Source organism: Telopea speciosissima, chromosome 8 (assembly GCF_018873765.1).
Source record: "Telopea speciosissima isolate NSW1024214 ecotype Mountain lineage chromosome 8, Tspe_v1, whole genome shotgun sequence".
Classification (NCBI taxonomy): Eukaryota; Viridiplantae; Streptophyta; class Magnoliopsida; order Proteales; family Proteaceae; genus Telopea; species Telopea speciosissima.
The window spans coordinates 15,556,878-15,576,871 of record NC_057923.1 but is presented as its reverse complement, the minus strand read 5'-3'; the positions used below and the strand labels follow the sequence as shown (position 1 = coordinate 15,576,871).

Here is a 19,994-nt window from a genome sequence, read left to right as displayed (position 1 = left end):
TCTATAGACATACATATGGAAAGTTTTCATCCCCCCAAAAAAAACCAAATGGAAACTTCTCTTTTTTGTTTCTTCCAAGCACTTTCAAGATTTTTAAGGATCCTCCAACCCAAACAAGACTCAGTAGTCAGTATAAAGGCTTGGTCTTCTCGGATGTACAATTTTGTAACGTATAAAAAAAAATTTGCTGTAAGCAAGCAAAATCAAAACCTTCTAACTAATACCAGAGATTGTGTAAATAGCTAAAAATTCACTAAATATAACAACTAATTTAAATTTTTATACAAAAGTATAGCAAACATAATATTTAACTTCACTTTTCACAAACTTATTATCTACATTATTATTATTATTTCTGTTATTGGTTTTTATCTCATATAATATTTACTTGACAACACTTAACATCAAACCAGATGGAATCCTAAGGATTTATGTAATATGAACTATAATGGCATGTAGCAGCTAGGAATTAAGCCACCTTCCTACAAACTGTCCTTGCTTTCCACATCATTGATCACTGCATTCATAATCCGTAGAAGCATAAGCAACCTGCACAACCAGGATCCAACAAGTAAAGGACCAGTCAGGAGAAAATAAAAGGAAGGCGCACGCACGCATGCACGCCCAGGGGGGTTAGATCTGATAGATAACTATCCCTACCAGAATCTAGGGATGAAAGTCAGTATAATGCCAGATATCTCAAATCAACGGTACCAAAGCACTTCTTCCAAACCATGACAGAGAAGATTCAGTTAAGCTAGAAAAAAAATTAACATAAAAATTTTCAAAAACAATAACCAAGTCTAGTATCAATGGACCTGAAATCCCAGCCTTTTGAAATTTCTTGAATCTCCACTCTCAGTGTAATCTGGCAGAACCAAATCAGACAGGAAAGTTCTTTGAGAGCAACCTAGTTTTAGAAGAAATTCTAAACCATTTGTTACAGCACATTGAGAAACAAAATCAGGCCATTTGCTGAATCCATAGCTTACATTACTGCAACCTTCTCTCTGTCACTGCTTCTTCAGAAAGTACATGCCATCTCGTAGCTCAAGCTTCTCCTCTGATACAAGACCAGATAAGAAATTTTGCAGCTGTTGGAGTGACTTGTCATACGGAGGATCGGCAACACAGAACATCTGAACAACATTTTCCATTAATAAGAATTACTCAGTCACTTCTGTCCCGAAGGAAGTCATAGAGCTTGAGGTTCTGTTACCTTTAAAGTATTATGGATCCGATCCAATGCCATGCTGCCAAAATTAGTAAGCATCCCCATAATAAATTTCTGCATGCAGAACCAAATCAGTTAGAAAAACATTCACATTGCAACTCGAAACTTTGTCGCTTGCCCAAGGTAGGTACTTCTCCATTTTCCAACAAAAAAACTAAGTGATTTGGGTTATTTGAGAAGAGCTTCTCTCTATAACCCGACACTGAAGTACCTGACAACCAGATCGCAGAAATAGATTTGTGCTGACACAATGTTAACATAACATATAGCATCTAAACGGATATATAGCCAAATATTAGTACTGATGCAGGATGGCCAATGATCTCCCAAAATGGGCACAACTTATTAACAGCTTCCACTTCCATGCAATACAACTAACAAAGCTGAGCAAAACATAAGTGGCAGCACTAACGAGCAATAATTGATTCTCTTTTAAGAACTATCAAATGGAAGTTCCAACAAGCTAGAATTTCAAGGACCTACGAGATTATTCCAATGATCTACCTAAGCACCCAAAACCATATAGAGAGGGTCAAGTTCCCACTCATCAGTTTTACAGATTTGAATTGGACCTGCCTTAAACTGGCGCTCCAAAAAAGTGGAAGAGCACTTGCAAGAGATTGGAATGCTTCAACACCCCACCCCCCCCCAAAAAAAAAAAAATTTTTGAGGGAAGAAAGAGAGAGCGAGAGAAGGGAAGGCAAATGTTAGGAGAGGATATGATAGGAAGGAAGGGAAAGATTTGTGTGGTAGATAAAGGGGAGATGATAGAATCTGCAAAAGCAAACCAGCAATTAGGTTTTGCCTTCAAGAGCTCCAGCCTCCAATTGACCGCAAGAAAGAAAACTTCAATAAGCCAAAGCCAAAACAATAACAAGGGATAGCTCATGGATGGCCCAACACCTCTCCACTCTCAATCCCTACTAAGACTTTAACTCAGACTCCACTTAAAATTCAAAATAAGATGGAGTCCCAGGTACTCGCAGAGCCACAGAATGTAGTTAAAAGGCCTATAATCATGTTTATGAAGAAGAGAGCAACAAAGATCGTCCCTCTCCACATTAACATCGTGCATATAGGATGTCATCAAAGAGAAAAGAGATATGATTCTGCTGTTACCTTATCTTCACTTTCTTTGCAAGAACGAAACACATATATGAAAGGTATGATGTTTAGCACAAACCTCATATACAGTCATCTCTTTCAGTAGTTGCTCCTCAACAGAGGCCACGGATCTTTCTCCCTCCTCATCACCCATTAGAAGCTCCTCACAGGCCCCACTGTTAATGCCATTTTTATTTGAATCAACCACTCCATCCACAAGGGTAAATATGTGATCATCAGACTCTGCAACCCCTGATTCTACAAGGATTCCCTGGGAACAAAACCAGAAAGCAAAAATTACCAACTTGTGACATAATCTAAAGCCCTTAGGAGATAACAATCTAATTTGAAATGTGAGAAAACTTTACACAATGCTTGAGCTGTTCAAGCCATTGCTTTGAAAGGAAATAAAAAGTCAAAAGAGAAGAGGAAGAGAAAAGAAAGAAAGAATCATCCAAACAAAAAAGATACATATATGCATAAGAGCAATTACCAAAAGGGATAACACAGTGTATGATGTTACAGCTTGAAACATAACTTCAAGATACAAAGCTAAAGATGGGATTATTATAGAGTTCTCCCCCTAAAATAAAGCATTATTCATGTGGCCTTTGTCAATAGATATAGATTATCCCCTTAACTGAAGGGGTTCTTCATTGCCTTTTGGCCTTTTTGGATCTCTCTTGCCAACTAGAGGACCTTGTGTTTTGGTTCTAGTGGAGCCCTTCACCCCTTATTTTCTGCTAATAATTTACTTTCTTATCAAAGAACACTAGACACACACACAAAGAGATGGGAAAGAACTGTTTGGATTATGGATATACAGTATTTTCCATGGAACTAAAACTCGCGAGATCTTGGTTTTTCCCAAGGTCGAGACGAGATGGCCTGTGAGTTAAAAAAGTGCAATATCTCGGTAGAGATCTCAACTCGACCCAAATTTCTACCCATTTTACCGTATAAAAGTACCAGAACTCAACAGAACTCGTGAGTTCTCTGTCGAGTTCTACTGAGACTGCCATTTTGATATACAGACACCTATCTATGCAACCTATCTAAGCAAACCTTGGTATACAGACACAGGACAGACACTTATTTATGCCTAATATCATTTAAGTAAATATTTTCAGTAGGTTTCTCAGGATACCAAATAAAATATGCAGTAATGAAATAAATATGCAAGTGAAAACTTGAAAGAGGTCAGCGGAAATAAAACTTGTGTGTGCTTAGCAGGTGCTGCAGTCCTTAATTTGAACCGGTCGCGGCACTCGGAGGGGTAACCTCGGCGGTCTACCGTTTTGCAGGTAGCCTTCTGCTGTGCTTGAAGGCGGCTGAGCCGGCCAATATTTGAAGATAAAAGAGAAATAAAATCTTGAATTTTATATTACTTGGAGAATTTGAATTACACTCTTGATATACAGGACTCTTGAAGAAAGCTTGAAGAAAACTATTCACTTACGGGTTTACTTGAAGGAAACTTGAAGCCTGAGATAAAGGCTTAATCTTGTAGTTACAGACTTGACGAACACTTGATGAAACTTAGTTACAGCTTGAAGAACACTTGATGAAATAAACTTGAAGTTACACTTGAAGAAATAAAATTAAAAATACTTGAAGTAACTTGGTGTAAGAACTTGAAGAGTTGAGCTACAGCAGTGCTGCGTGCTTTCTATTTTTCTCTTCAGAGATTCTCCTCCTCTCTATGGAGAAGACGAGGGGTCTTATAGAGCTTTGGAGGCTTTGGTCGCTTTACTTTTCCACCGAAAGTAAACCTTATCTTGAAGGCATCTTTGGTAGAGCGTAGAAGCATGTGGGCGTGGGCCCAGAGTCTTGACTTTGGAGGCAGGGGCGCCGAAAGTAGTTTTGGTCCGTAGTGCTACAGTAAAAAGTGAATTTTACTATTCACCACATTGTTGGTAGAACTTGGAATCTTTGAGAAGATACTTCAAAAACCGCACCGAGGCATTCCACGTGTCGAAACACTGTTTTCCTCATTGGTTTGGTTTAGATGGTTCACTGAATTTGAATGGGCCCAGTGGTGGCTTGACTATCTAGGACCAGAGATAGTGATAGGACACGACTTTTGATACGACCACGTGTCGATTCTTGCGAGCCATTTTTATGATGTCGCTCATGGTGACGATTCTCCAATATCGGGGTTTGGAGACTAACCCATGGGCTTAAAGGCCCACTCTTTTGAAGTTTGGCTAACGGACCTTCTGGACCTTGTTGAAGAGAACTGCTGGTCGATGAGGTCCACCCATCATTTGGATCTTGGGCATATTGGCCTTCGTGGAGGTGGGGTCAATGGACCCAACACTTGAACTCGGTTTCTTCTTTTTCTTCTTCGATGTCGAGGGCAGCCACGGGCCTCGATCTCTGCTTGTTTGCTTTTAGCTTGAGTCTTCTCATCACTTGGACTTGTCCGATCCTTGATGAGGGCCACTGAGGTTTGGCTTTTGTGAGGGCTTGAGTAAGGGCCTCGGGGTGCATCTTCTTAGATCACACTTGTCCCACCACTGACTCAAGTTTCTTTGTAGAAAAGGGGTAGAGCAATCGGGGCCTTCGGAATGTCCAATTGCATACTCCCAAAATACGATCCACGCCAGACGGCAATGGATGAAGAACCTCAGGAGATCTGGCTGTTCAGGGATTTGTTCGGTGTGCTGGCAAAAAATGCTTAGAGCATCGAACACTTGATCTGGTAGGATGTCATTAATTGGCCCAAAGGCGGCCCACCAGCGAGGGAACCAATTAGGAATTGGGCTTGAGAACTTGAAGTCGAAACAAAAGAACCAGGAATGTTGGTTCTTACTATTTTGGAATAAGAAAGCATGGTGCCAAGCGTCCATGTAGTCAAAATAGTGAAATTCCTGGGTGTAGTAGTTTTGAGAGAACCTCTTTGTAGAGAGGGGATGTGTACCCCAATCTTTTGAACCGATAATTTGTAAAATGGTTATCAAGTATGGGTAACCAAATTAGGATCAATTTTGTCGAAATTTTGTTTAATACGGATGGAATCCGTATCAACGAGGATGAACTCATAGAACTCTTGACTTTTTGAACTATTTGGGGAATAGAAATCCCAACCTTGGAAAAAAAGCCCTTCGAGCTATTTCCACAGGAGTGTTGCAGCCTTTGGTGAACTGATCATCAAGGGCAAAAATATCTTGATAAACTTGCTTGAGGATATACTGACTCTTGGGTAAGTTTTGGGAAGAAACTGGTTTGGACACTGTTGTGGAGGAACTTGGTCTGGAGAGCTGTTGGGATGACCTTGTGTTAGGAACTATTTGAGTGGACTGACTAGCCACGACTTGGGTGAAGGGAATACCCTCAACTACTGTTTTGGAAGGGGATACTTTGACTAGTTGGCTTGAGGAAGTTGGTTTGGCATAGGAACCTTTTGATTTTATACTTGGTTTGGGGGGCTCCTTTGGAGCCATGATAACAGAAATTGTTTTAGGACCCTGCAAGAATTCACGGGTCAAGAAATCAGGAATAGAATTCATTTCTCCCTTTATATAAGTTATGTCAAAATCAAAACTCGATAAAAGGGCTTGCCATCTTGCAAAAATCTGTTTTGAAGCAATATTTTGAACATCATTTTTTAAAACTTGTTTTGCTGCACTGCAATCAACCCTTACTAAAAATTTTTTGTTTAGAAGATCACTTTGAAATTTTTGAATGCAAAGAACTACTGAAAGGATTTCTTTTTTAATGGTACTATAATTTTGCTGGGCTGGGTTCCAAACTCCTGAAGCAAACTGGACTAATTGTTCTTTATCATCTTGGACTTGTTTAAGGATACCTCCGTATCCAAGTTCAGAGGCATCAGTTTCAACAATTTTGAAAAGTGCAGGATCTGCAAGTTTTAGACATGGAATTTCCTTGACTAATTTTTTAATATCTTGGACTGCTTTGGTATGGTTTGAAGTCCATGGACTTGGTTTTTTCTTGAGCCTAGAGTAAAGATCTTTACATAATTGGCTTATTTGAGGAATGAAATCTCTGACATAGTTTAGGCTTCCTAGGAACCTTTGTAATTGTTTTTTGTCTAGGATTTGGTCAGGGAATTTATCTGCAAAGGCTATAGATCTTTCTATAGGGATGACTTGGTTTTGGTAAATGTAATGACCTAAAAATCTAACCTTGGTTTGGAATAACTCCATCTTTTTCTGGGAAAGAACTAAGCCACTGTTTTTCATGGTGTGGAAGAAACTCCTAAGATGTTTGAAGTGTTGTTCAATGGATTTGGAAAAGACTAGAACATCATCAATATAAACTATTATGAACTGGCCGTATGGGTTTAGGATGTCGTTCATAATGTTTTGGAATTCACTAGGGGCATTTTTTAAACCAAAGGGCATTACGTTCCATTCATAATGCCCAAATGGTGTGGTGAAAGCCGTTTTGTAACGGTCCTCTTTGTGGATTTGAATTTGCCAATATCCAGACTTGAGGTCAAACTTTGAGAAGATTGTGGCTTGGTAAAGTCTTTGAAGTAACTCTTTTTTATTTGGTATAGGATATCTAATCCATTGTAAAGCTTCATTTAGGGGTTTGTAGTTTATGACAAGTCTGGGTGTCCCTCTTTCTATTTCAGCGTTCTTATTAACGTAGAAAGCCGCACAGCTCCAAGGTGACTTGCTTTTACTGATTAGATTTTTATTAAGGAGGTCTTGAATTTCTTTTTTACATACCTCTTGTAGTTCTTGGGTCATTTGAATAGGCCTGGCTTTTGTAGGGATATCCTTATCAGAAAAGCTTGGTTCATAGGGAAGATGAACAATGTGCCTATGTCTGTGCCAGAAGGCATCAGGAAACTCCGAACAGAGTTCTTTTTCAATTTGGGCCTTGGTGTTAGAAATTTGTTTTTGAACTGTTCTTTCTTGGAGTTTTTGTTCAATAGTCCTATGGTTAACTTCTTGTTTCAGATATTGTAGGTGTTTTTGTTTGCTTTGAATTTGACTTATAGTCGATGCTCAGAAATGGCTACTGTTTTGAAGCGGTCTATCTCTTTTGTTTTGGCTTGTTCAAAAACTGGAAATGGACTTGTTTACCTAAGATAGTTGTTGTAATTCCTTGATCCGAAACAGTGAAAGGTTTTATGAGTTCTAGGAAAGGTTGTCCTAGAATAACTTGAGATTAAGGTCTTTTACTAATATGAAAACTTGTTTTAAGCATACTCTTGGTTGCGATGTGAACATCGGATAATTTATAATTTACGTTTAGTCTTGAGCCATTTGCTCTGTTAATTTTTGAGTTGTCTTTTCAAAATCTTGGGTTGGGACTAACCCTTCTTGTATGCAATTCATTTGTGGCTCCTGAGTCAACCAGGGCTATGGTGCTGATCTTATGGGCTGAGGATATGACAATAGTAATATTGACATACCATTGTTGGCATTTGACTTTGTTAATAATATCAACAAAATCTTCATTATTGTTTGGTAAAGTTTGTATACTGTTGTCTTCTACTTCTTCTAAATCGATCTTTTGCTGAAACTTCTTTAAACTTGCTATGTCTGCTTTTATATTTTTGATTTCAGTCTTTAGATCATTTGTAGTAGCTTGATCCGGGTTTTGTGAGGAAGTAGGGGTTTTGTCAAACTTTTTATAAATATTTTTTATGTTATAAGGGGTTACCTTAGTTTGGGGTTTTGTTGATGAGACCTGTTGTAAAAGTTCTTGGGCATGTTGAAGGTATAAAGTCTTGGTATGTTTATCTTTGATTTGATCAACAAAGTTGAGAAATTCTTCTGGTTTGTTAAAGGTTTTAAGTCCTGAACTTGATTGTATCATGTTTATAGATTTTGATGATTCTGAATCATCACAATTTTTGCAAAAAACTCCTTGGCTACAATTACAAGGAGAAGCCTGTTCATCACTATCACTGTTTGACTCAATTTGGTTCAACTCATTTTCTTGGGTTTCTGTTTCACTCTCGGAACTGTTTTGACCCAAATCGGCTAAGAGTTGGATTTTGGTATCATCAGGCATTATGAGAGAGTTAATCTTTTTTGCTAGTCTACAGTATTTGGCTATGTGGCCTGGTTTACCACAGTTGTAACAACCAGTCTTGGTGTTTTGAGTTGGTCTTGATTTTTGGAAATTTCTTTTGTAAGGTCTCTGTTTCTTTGGGCTAGATTTATTGTCTAAATTTTTATCTGGTTCTTTTCTTGTCTTGTACTTACTTGAGTATCTATTTTTCCTGTTATGCCTATGACTTTTATGTTTCTTTTGAGCAGTGATTTTTGAATCGAAACCGAACTGTTCACAGAATCCCCCTAATTCTTGTTTGTAGGACTTTGATTCTTTTCTAATTTGTTTTCTAAGTTTGATATCTGTGCATAGGGCTAATCCTTCCTTGTGTACGAGGCTTATGAGGTCACCATAGGTGAGGGTTTGATAGGGTATTTTCCCATTGTTTTCCTCTCTTAATTTTTGTTTAAGTTTTTCAGAAAATAAACTGGGTAACCCAGTAAGGAATTTTTCTTTCCAACAGGGGAGATTTGCATCTTCCCTAGTTAGAACCTTGGTCATGAATGTGTCTTTATACCACTTGAAATCGTGTAATTTTTTACATTTGAGGTTTGATAATTGTTCAGAAGACCTATCCTTGAGTCTTGTGGGATCTCCTAAAAAATATTTTGTTATACTAAAGATTAAAGTGTTTACTGCATCTTCAACTGGTTGGTCTTCTATCATAATTGGTAGTCCTTGTTCATTAATTTGAATGGCATTTAGTATGGATTCCTTTTCAGTTGGACTGAGAACATTATCCCACCAACCTTTAAGTTGACCTGTAAACCCAGAAATGATTATTTCTGCTATGGCTTGATCAGGTATGTTCTTGATCCGATGAGCATTGCTCACCATGGTCATTTCTTGGAGTTTGTTAGCCAGATTATAATCCGACATACCATCTATGTTCCATTCATATATGGTACCACTTTGGTAATTTGCTTGGGAAAATTCCCTTCTTTGTTCAATTTGAAGGTCTGGGTAAGTAGGTCTTGGATAATAATTATTGTTCATGTATGGGCTAGTAATAGCATTTACTTGTTCTTGCTCCTCCTCATCACTGGATGATTCAGAGGAATCCATTTGTTGGATGTTTGCCACATTGGAAGCAGAGCTTCCTTGTGTTTCCTTTTGAGGTGTATCAGGGACAATCAAATTTTGCAATCTTGTGGAAATTTGGCTTACTAGATCTCTGTTTTCTTGAGTATTTAAGTTTTTTAAACTCTTGTTCGAAATCGTGAACGGTTTGAACAGAGTTGTTGTTGTTGAGGAAGTACTAGCTTGATTTAGAGACGTTGGTTCAATAGGAGTGTCTTTTTGAACTAAGTTCTCTATTCTAATTAGTTGACTTCCTATGGTTTGTAAATACTGGTTTGTGTAATTTGTTTGTTCAATAATTTTCTTGGACCCATCAGAAACACCTTCAATGGATCTAAAAGGTGTTGCCAAGATTTCCGTGTTGTTAATTTTTAATTTAACATTTGAACCAGGAGGGTGTATTGTCTCTATGGTCTTGTCATCAGCCAATTTCCAGGTGTGGTATACCTTCTTGCTGGCATTGATGTTTGAAAAGGGATAAGGAATGTTGTTATTACTTGTATAGATGTCTAAATATGTAAAGAACATAACATCTACTTTGATGGTTCTCATTTTGTCATACCAGAGGTTCTTGATTTCTTGTTTTTCTTTCGAGAAGTAGCTAAAAAACCATTCTCTTTTTCAGCGTTCTGGGTGAATTGAAATCTATTCGAGTTTGGGTTTGTCTATCTCATAGTCTTCTCATTTTTGACAAGCAACTCTTGCTTCGTGTTGCATGTCGGTTTGAGTTAGTGAAGCTGGTTCATTTGATGGAGAAGACTTGTTAGATCGTTGTTCATAAATTCCTTGGGTGACATTACTTATTAATTTGAGTATGTAATCCTAGAATATGTAAGGACCTTATTTGTTCTTGTAACCTTTGGTTTTTTAAGTGGAGACTTGTTAGAGAACTAGAGGTTGAAGCTCTACTTGGGACTTGACTGAGTTTTTCAAACTCTTCAGGATTTGGTTTTATTTGTTTATCTTTTCTCTGGAATGTTATAGTAACCATTCCGTCCTGATCTTGGTTTATAGATTCAACGTCACTGTTAGGTTCAACAAGTGACTCTGGGCAAGGTGCCTGGAGACACCATTTTGTCGGAAACTTAATGTCTTTCCAGCTCACTGTTTTAGGGTGAACTGTTCTTGAATGGACAAAGTCCGTTTCTATGAACGTGGTTTGTCCTTTGATAGTTCTTCTTAGAGCCTTGGGTCTCAAAGTTCTCATGGCCTTGTACTGGATTCTATGGATTATAGCAATTGGTATAGAACCTTGTTTCATCTTGTAACCACTTGTAAGGATGTTAACTTTTAAGGTATCCAGAAGATTTGCATCATTTAAGGATAAGTTTATGTCTGGGTAACAATTGAAATAAACTGGGCCTTTGTGAAGACTTGTTTCTATCATTCCTAGAAGGGAATCATCAAATTGCAGGAACCTTTGATCCCTGAGAGCAAGCAGGAGGGCTACGTTGAGCCCTTCCCTGTGCAGGGGTTTGATGGCTACTTGTATAAGTCCTATATGGATATAATTAAAATCCTTTTTTAACTTGTTAAGATTTGAAGGGTCTAAGAGTTGGATCTCTTCCATATCTGGAGAGTAATTGATAGTTTGTTCTATGGTCTTGATAGTTTCAGTGAAACTATACCATTCTTGTTTGTAAACTTCTTTGGTTGGGACCTTAGGTAAGGTCCAGTTTTGAAGGGACTGATCAAGGTCACTTGTTAGAACTTCATTACTAATTATTTGACTTGGCGAACTGAAGTCGCCGACTAGTCTCGAAGACATGGTTCTACTAAGTCTACTCATAGTTATCGGAACATATCCCCCTAACTAAGGTATACTTCCATCCACCAAAGGGTGAAGGAGATCTTAGTTGCTAATTAACCGCAAACTGGGTCTTACCTCTTGCCCAACGGCCCTAAAAGCCAACTAATACTCGCAACGCAACTCCCAGAGGACTGCCGGAAAGTAAAATAGAAAAGGAGAGACGATCTTAGAACTAAGGGTAGCCTACTGGTATCAGAGCCTAACTCTAAAGACTGAAATCAAAAATATAAAAGCAGACATAGCAAGTTTAAAGAAGTTTCAGCAAAAGATCGATTTAGAAGAAGTAGAAGACAACAGTATACAAACTTTACCAAACAATAATGAAGATTTTGTTGATATTATTAACAAAGTCAAATGCCAACAATGGTATGTCAATATTACTATTGTCATATCCTCAGCCCATAAGATCAGCACCATAGCCCTGGTTGACTCAGGAGCACAAATGAATTGCATACAAGAAGGGTTAGTCCCAACCCAGTATTTTGAAAAGACAACTCAAAAATTAACAGGAGCAAATGGCTCAAGACTAAACGTAAATTATAAATTATCTGATGTTCACATCTGCAACCAAGGAGTATGCTTAAAACAAGTTTTCATATTAGTAAAAGACCTTAATACTGAAGTTATTCTAGGACAACCTTTCCTAGAACTCATAAAACCTTTCACTGTTTCGGATCAAGGAATTACAACAACTATCTTAGGTAAACAAGTCCATTTCCGCTTTTGAACAAGCCAAAACAAAAGAGATAGACTGCTTTCAAAACAAGAGCCATTTCGTAATGCATTTCGACTATAAGTCAAATTCAAAGCAAACAAAAACACCTACAATATCTGAAACAAGAAGTTAACCATAGGACTATTGAACAAAAACTCCAAGAAAGAACAGTTCAAAAACAAATTTCTAACACCAAGGCCCAAATTGAAAAAGAACTGCGTTGGAGTTTCCGATGCCTTCCAGCACGACACATAGGCACATTGTTCATCTTCCCTATGAACCAAGCTTTTCGATAAGGATATCCCTACAAAAGCCAGGCCTATTCAAATGACCCAAGAACTACAAGAGGTATGTAAAAAAGAAATTCAAGACCTCCTTAATAAAAATCTAATCAGTAAAAGCAAGTCACCTTGGAGCTGTGCGGCTTTCTACGTTAATAAGAACGCTGAAATAGAAAGAGGGACACCCAGACTTGTCATAAACTACAAACCCCTAAATGAAGCTTTACAATGGATTAGATATCCTATACCAAATAAAAAAGAGTTACTTCAAAGACTTTACCAAGCCACAATCTTCTCAAAGTTTGACCTCAAGTCTGGATATTGGCAAATTCAAATCCACAAAGAGGACCGTTACAAAACGGCTTTCACCACACCATTTGGGCATTATGAATGGAACGTAATGCCCTTTGGTTTAAAAAATGCCCCTAGTGAATTCCAAAACATTATGAACGACATCCTAAACCCATACGGCCAGTTCATAATAGTTTATATTGATGATGTTCTAGTCTTTTCCAAATCCATTGAACAACACTTCAAACATCTTAGGAGTTTCTTCCACACCATGAAAAACAGTGGCTTAGTTCTTTCCCATTTTTAGGTCATTACATTTACCAAAACCAAGTCATCCCTATAGAAAGATCTATAGCCTTTGCAGATAAATTCCCTGACCAAATCCTAGACAAAAAACAATTACAAAGGTTCCTAGGAAGCCTAAACTATGTCAGAGATTTCATTCCTCAAATAAGCCAATTATGTAAAGATCTTTACTCTAGGCTCAAGAAAAAACCAAGTCCATGGACTTCAAACCATACCAAAGCAGTCCAAGATATTAAAAAATTAGTCAAGGAAATTCCATGTCTAAAACTTGCAGATCCTGCACTTTTCAAAATTGTTGAAACTGATGCCTCTGAACTTGGATACGGAGGTATCCTTAAACAAGTCCAAGATGATAAAGAACAATTAGTCCAGTTTGCTTCAGGAGTTTGGAACCCAGCCCAGCAAAATTATAGTACCATTAAAAAAGAAATCCTTTCAGTAGTTCTTTGCATTCAAAAATTTCAAAGTGATCTTCTAAACAAAAAATTTTTAGTAAAGGGTTGATTGCAGTCAAAGAAACAAGTTTTAAAAATGATGTTCAAAATATTGCTTCAAAACAGATTTTTGCAAGATGGCAAGCCCTTTTATCGAGTTTTGATTTTGACATAACTTATATAAAGGGAGAAATGAATTCTATTCCTGATTTCTTGACCCGTGAATTCTTGCAGGGTCCTAAATCAATTAATGTTATCATGGCTCCAAAGGAGCCCCCCAAACCAAGTATAAAATCAAAAGGTTCCTATGCCAAACCAACTTCCTCAAGCCAACTAGTCAAAGTATCCCCTTCCAAAACAGTAGTTGAGGGTATTCCCTTCACCCAAGTCGTGGCTAGTCGTCCCACTCAAATAGTTCCTAACACAAGGTCATCCCAACATCTTCTCGCACCAAGTTCCTCCACAACATGTCCAAACCAGCTTCTTCCCAAAACTTACCCAAGAGTCGAAGATATCCTCAAGCAAGTTTATCAAGATATTTTCGCCCGATGATCGCCACCAAAGGTCGCAACACTCCTGTGGAAATAGCTCGAAGGGCTTTTTTTCCAAGGTTGGGATTTCTATTCCCCAAATAGTTCAAAAAGTCAAGAGTTCTATGAGTTCATCCTCGTTGATACGGATTCCATCCGTATTAAACAAAATTTCGACAAAATTGATCCTAATTTGGTTACCCATACTTCAGTAACCATTTTACAAATTATCAGTTCAAAAGATTGGGGTACACATCCCCTCTCTACAAAGAGGTTCTCTCAAAACTACCAGCCCCAGGAATTTCACTATTTTGACTACATGGACGCTTGGCACCATGCTTTCTTATTCCAAAATAGTAAGAACCAACATTCCTGGTTCTTTTGTTTCGACTTCAAGTTCTCAAGCCCAATTCCTAATTGGTTCCCTCATGTGGGCCGCCTTTGGGCCAATTAATGACATCCTACCAGATCAGTGTTCGATGCTCTAAGCATTTTTGCCAAGACACCGAACAAATCCTAATGCGATCTCTGAGGTTCTTCATCCATTGCTTGCCTGGCGTGGATCGTATTTTGGGAGTATGCAATTGACATTCGAAGGCCCCGATTGCTCTACCCCTTTTCTACAAAGAAACTTCGTCAGTCAAGTGGGACAAGCGTGATCTAAGAAGATGCACCCCGAGGCCCTTACTCAAGCCCTCACAAAAGCCAAACCTCAGTGGCCCTCATCAAGGATCGGACAAGTCCAAGAATGTATGAGAAGACTCAAGCTAAAAGCCAAACAAGCAGAGATCGAGGCCCACCGGCTGCCCTCGACATCAAGAAGAAAAAGAAGAAACCATTCAGTGTTGGGTCCATCACCCACCTCCACGAAGGCCAATATGCCCAAGATCCAAATGATGGGCTGGACCTCATCACCAACAGTTCTCTTCAACAAGGTCCACCAGAAGGTCCGTTAGCCAACTTCAAAAAGAGTGGGCCTTTAAGCCCACGGGTTAGTCTCCAAACCCGATATTGAGAATCGTCACCACGCGACATCATAAAAATGGCTCAAGAATCGACACGCGTCAGTATCAAAAGTCGTGTCCCGCCACTATCTCGGTCCTAGATAGTCAAGCCACCACTGGGCCCATTCAAATTCAATGAACCATCTAAACCAAACCAACGAGGAAAACAAGTTTCGACACGCTGGAATGCCTCGTGCGGTTTTGAAGTATCTTCTCAAAGATTCCAAGTTCTACCAACAATGTGGTGAATAGTAAAATTCACTTTTTATCAGAGCACTACGGACCAAAACTACTTTCGCGCCCGCCTCCAAAGTCAAGACTCGGGCCCACGCCCACAGCTTCTACGCTCTACCAAAGATGCCTTCAAGATAAGGTTTACTTTCGGTGGAAAAGTAAAGCGACCAAAGCCTCCAAAGCTCTATAAGACCCCTCGTCTTCTCCATAGAGAGGAGGAGAATCTCCGAAGAGAAAAATAAAGCACGCAGAACCAGTAGCTCGACTCTTCAAGTTCTTACACCAAGTTACTTCAAGTATTTTTAATTTTATTTCTTCAAGTGTAACTTCAAGTTTATTTCATCAAGCTGTTCTTAGTAACTAAGTTTCATCAAGTGTTACAAGTCTCAGAACTTACAAGATTAAGCCTTTATCTCGGCTTCAAGTTTCCTTCAAGTAAACCCGTAAGTGAATAGTTTTCTTCAAGCTTTCTTCAAGAGTCCTGTATATCAAGAGTGTAATTCAAATTCTCCAAGTAATATAAAATTCAAGATTTTATTTCTCTTTTATCTTCAAATATTGGCCGGCTCCCTCAGCACAAGCAAAGGCTACTCGCAAAACGGTAGACCGCCGAGGTTACCCCTCCGAGTGCCGCGACCGGTTCAAATTAAGGACTGCAGCACCTGCTAAGCACACACAAGTTTTATTTCCGCTGACCTCTTTCAAGTTTTCACTTGCATATTTATTTCATTACTGCATATTTTATTTACTTAAATGATATTAGGCATAAATAAGCAAATACCCCCTATTTGAATCCAATAAAAATAGTTAAAAAAATCAAATTCCAAAAGGAAAAAAAGTCAGCCCCCCAGTTCAAGAACAAAAACTGGATTTTCAGCGATAGGTGCAATTGTCAACTTTCTAATGCTAGGGGTTTTCTAAAATCTAAAAATTACATAAATCTTAATATGGTAAAACATTGCTAAAAACCAAAAGTGCGGTAAATAGTAATAGAAATACATGTCCTACCGAGACAGAATTTGTAACTTGCTATCCTCTTGCCTAGCAAGCAAAGATTTCCCTCCGTGGAAAGGTTGATTTATTCGAATCGACATTAGGATCCAACTACATTGCATTGCCAGAATCCATGTTGTACATTGGAAACAGGTTGACCTCCTTGCTTCTCTCATGGTACAATCCTCTTCTCGCTAAGCCCCTCTTTCTCCTCGGTCCACAGAGACAATGTAGGATTGGTGCCAACAGTTCATCAAGGAAGAAAGGACTCATCGAGCCAGGATCACTAACTAATACTAGAAGAAGCTTTCCAACAAGTCCAAAATTGCTTAAATCTGATTTATATTGAAGGAGTTATGTACCAGTCAAACTTAATTTGGTGTCCGCGAATGCTGTCAAAATTGCTCTGAATGAAAATATTTTTTTGGACATCAAAATAAATGAATATTTTACCGCACTTTTGTTTTTTAGCAATGTTTTACCATATTAAGATTTATGGAATTTGTAGATTTTAGAAAAACCCCAGCATTAGAAAGTTGAAAATTGCACCTACCGCCGAAAATCCAGTTTTTGTTCTTGAATTGGGGGGTTGACTTTTTTTCCTTTTGGAATTTTATTTTTTAACTATTTTTATTGGATTCAAATAGGGGGTATTTGCTTATATATGAATAATATCTTAAGTAAATGAAATACAAATATTAGGCATACATAAGTGTATGTCCTGTGTCTGTCCTGGTTTCTGGTATAAGTATCTGTTATGGAGTCCCACTAAGTGAAACCCCTATTTGAATTTTGTTTTGCAAAATTTGCTAGTCATTGTGTTTAAATGGCCTAAAATAGGCTGAGTACCAAATTTCAGACCCAAACTACGTCTAAAACCCATCGAAACCAGCCTTCGAGTTGAAAAAAAAAATGCACCAACTCGACCGAGATCTCACGGATCTCGAGTCAACTCGGTTTTTCCCAAGGTCGAAACCTGGTCGAGTTTCAAGTTTTAGTTCTGTGGTATTTTCAAACTTGAACAATCAGTTTGAGACAGGAGTTTCTAAATACAGAGTGTATTGAGCAAAATAACAGCAATTCTATTGACTGTAAAGAATGAATTGCAAACAAAATTTCCTAACAAAATTTCCTCGTCAAAAACAACCATAACATACTTTGCTTATCCAGAAGTTTATCCTCCGATTAAGTATGTCCACAGGTACCCCAATAATAGCTGCAAGGTTCCTGGAGGTCCAGCTGAAAGTAGATAATACAAATAATGTTAGAACATGACTGCACAACTAAAAACCAATGAGATGTCTACTGCAATTTACCTCGTTTGTTCTTGAAATTGCATGATGATTGCTGCCTGAATCGGAGTCACTGTGAACTGAACTACCCGATCATCAAATTGCAATGCCAGCTGAAACAGAAAAAATACTAAAGTTGTCACCTACGAGGATGAAGAGGGAATGAAGGGGGTACACTTATTTCCCATTTAATCAGATCCAGAAACTTCAGCAGCAAAGGATTGTCACATACGAGGATGAAGAGGGAATGAAGAGGGTAGACACTTATTCCCTCTTAATCAGATCCAGAGACTTCAGTAGAAAAGGAGAAGACCCTATACAATATGGCCATTACATGACATCTTTAACTAAATTAATAGCATATTTTTTGTCAACCTAAGATAGGAGAGAACAAAATATACAGTAAGCCAAATCCTGGATTCCTATTTATTCAATGAGATTATCCTCAGAAGCCTTTTTCTTCCCTGACTCGTATCACCTAATAACAATTTGGTAATACATAACAATTGACACTGAATGATATATTACAGAAGTGCAACCATCTAACCTTAACGGTACCAAGATTTTTCTTCCACAGCAGCTTGCGAGGCGTCTTGATTTCATTAAACCTTCTTGCATAATCAGAGAGAAGTTGGTCCAAGGGCCCAGGTATGTTAAGGGATTCTTCCTGCAATTTCTCTTCAAGGTCATTTATAAAGAAAAATAAACTTCTTGGCCAATCAATAGTCAAAATGTTTTGTCAACAACTATATAATGCAATGACAAAAGAAACAGGTAGGTCAAGACACTGCCTTCAATTCTTAAGCTCAATGGACAGTCACAAACTGTGCAAAGAGACTCCAAATACAGCAGAGTTATGAAGACATTGAACTTCCGTGGAAATTGGCTTATAAATGCACATCCTGAGACATTTAACATATGTAATTTACCCCATGCTGAAACCCGCCGGGAACTCACTAGTATTCTACTATATATTTCAACAGCAAGATGGAATTGGTAAGACATGCAAATGAGGATGATAACATTTGTAATAGTTCAGACATCAAATCTCACCAGTTAACAATTGCTGGACAAATATGAAAATGAACAGTGAATCGTTTCTTCTTCCAAACTCATGACAGTTAAATTACTTTAATTTTAAACAAATTAAACTTGAGTTTTCAAGTATGAGATAATAAATCCTAATTATATTTAAGTTCAAAAACATGATTATGTCTAAAAGATATTTGAAGTAGCTTTTTCCAATGTTTCAATTCTTTGGAATAGAACTTCTAGTCAATCTTTTGAAACAGAATGTTAGTCTTTGTTTAAGTAAAGAAGGGAGGAATAATTCTTTTCCAATGCAAGTGAGCTTCTCAAGATTGAGAGTTGCTGAATTTTATCATAGTGAAAGTGCCATTGATCTTGAGTTTTTTTTCCCCCTGATATGCATCAGCAACATGAAAATTTATTGAGGAAAGTTTATTGATTTTCCCAAGCACGACTTTGGCTCTGTTTGTTTCCATATAAAAAGGTGAAAGGATAATTTTCCTGTGAAATAGTCTATACATCTTCCACAGGTCCTGACACCAATTTCAGTAATAGAAAAGATTTTCATTGATGAGGGAAAAAAAGGTCATCCAAAAGTTATTAGTGATGATGAAAAATGCCCATAAATCTGAAATCATATTTTCTTTTTATTTTTGGTAGATATATGTGCCATCATTATCTTTGTGACTTGTATCCGACCCCATTTAGTTGGGATAAGGCTATGTTGTTGTCATCATCTTAGATATATTTCAGAGGCAAATCTCAACATTTGAAAGATTGATGAATACTTCTTGAAACTAATGATTCTAAATTATGTTGTCAATACCTGAATTGGTGGCCAAAAGTTTGAGGATATGATTGTAGCATCAAGAAGATCAAGAGATACCCCAGTTTCTACTTGCTCGACACCTGACAACATATAGATTGATTCGATGAGATTATACTGGCCAAGGAAGGAGATATATAGTAAACATGCAATTTTGAATAGATTCCCCACAACTGGCTGAGAAGCTAAGCAGTAAAAGACACGCACATACAAAAGAGAGGATGTGGGGGAGAAGAAAGAAATAACAGATGTTACCTCTCTGTGATGGCTGTTTTGTGGTTGCTTTGATATTTGTGTTTGTCCTTTTTGAGTCAATCACATCATTCAGCATAATTTCACATCTTTGCATGCTGCTCTCTCCAAAGTGTATCTGATAAATAATATGAGAAATACAAGTGTCAAACTATACAAGTCCAAAAATCAAAGTACCAAACTAAACCTCAAAATAAATTCAATGTCAACTGAAGGTCATCCTAATAAAATCAACAAAAATCCTGCTAATATCAAGTAGACAGGGAACATACTTTTAGTAGTTCCAAAGTACGAATTTCTGAGTCTACGTCATAATCAGTTTTGTTAAGAAGCTTTTCAGCCAGCATAACACGATACTCATTAACTAGCTGGTCCTTTGAGCCGATTATGCCAACTATCATTCCAAGCATGTCAATCTTCCTTCTATTCCTACTACCCTTCAATGGATCTGCCTCTACTGGATCAGGTTCCCAGCTGAAAACAAGGAAATGACCATTGTAAGAAAAAGTCCATCTTCAAATACCATAGGCTGTTATT

At 37.9% G+C, this 19,994-nt stretch overlaps 1 protein-coding gene across 4 annotated transcripts in view; it reads right to left on the bottom strand.

The window, feature by feature from the left end:
• Positions 1-317: 317 nt before the first annotated feature.
• LOC122671987 (anaphase-promoting complex subunit 2) overlaps positions 318-19,994 on the bottom strand; it is a 47,519-nt gene continuing 27,842 nt past the window's right edge. The window contains exons 8-19 of one of the 4 annotated variants that reach the window (XR_006334427.1): positions 19,730-19,931; positions 19,461-19,575; positions 19,206-19,288; positions 17,898-18,017; positions 17,375-17,463; positions 17,216-17,297; positions 2,418-2,609; positions 1,220-1,288; positions 993-1,139; positions 817-868; positions 661-732; positions 318-549 (exon numbers count right to left, since the gene is read on the bottom strand). Coding sequence is in view for 2 of the 4 variants with exons in the window: in XM_043869490.1 (XP_043725425.1) it covers positions 1,014-1,139; positions 1,220-1,288; positions 2,418-2,609; positions 17,216-17,297; positions 17,375-17,463; positions 17,898-18,017; positions 19,206-19,288; positions 19,461-19,575; positions 19,730-19,931 (1,078 nt within the window). In the remaining 2 variants the exon portion in view is untranslated. Of the gene's footprint in view, positions 550-660; positions 733-816; positions 869-992; positions 1,140-1,219; positions 1,289-2,417; positions 2,610-10,636; positions 10,647-17,215; positions 17,298-17,364; positions 17,464-17,897; positions 18,018-19,205; positions 19,289-19,460; positions 19,576-19,729; positions 19,932-19,994 lie in introns of those variants that run through there. The other 3 variants (XR_006334428.1, XM_043869490.1, XM_043869491.1) reach the window with 3 other exon arrangements.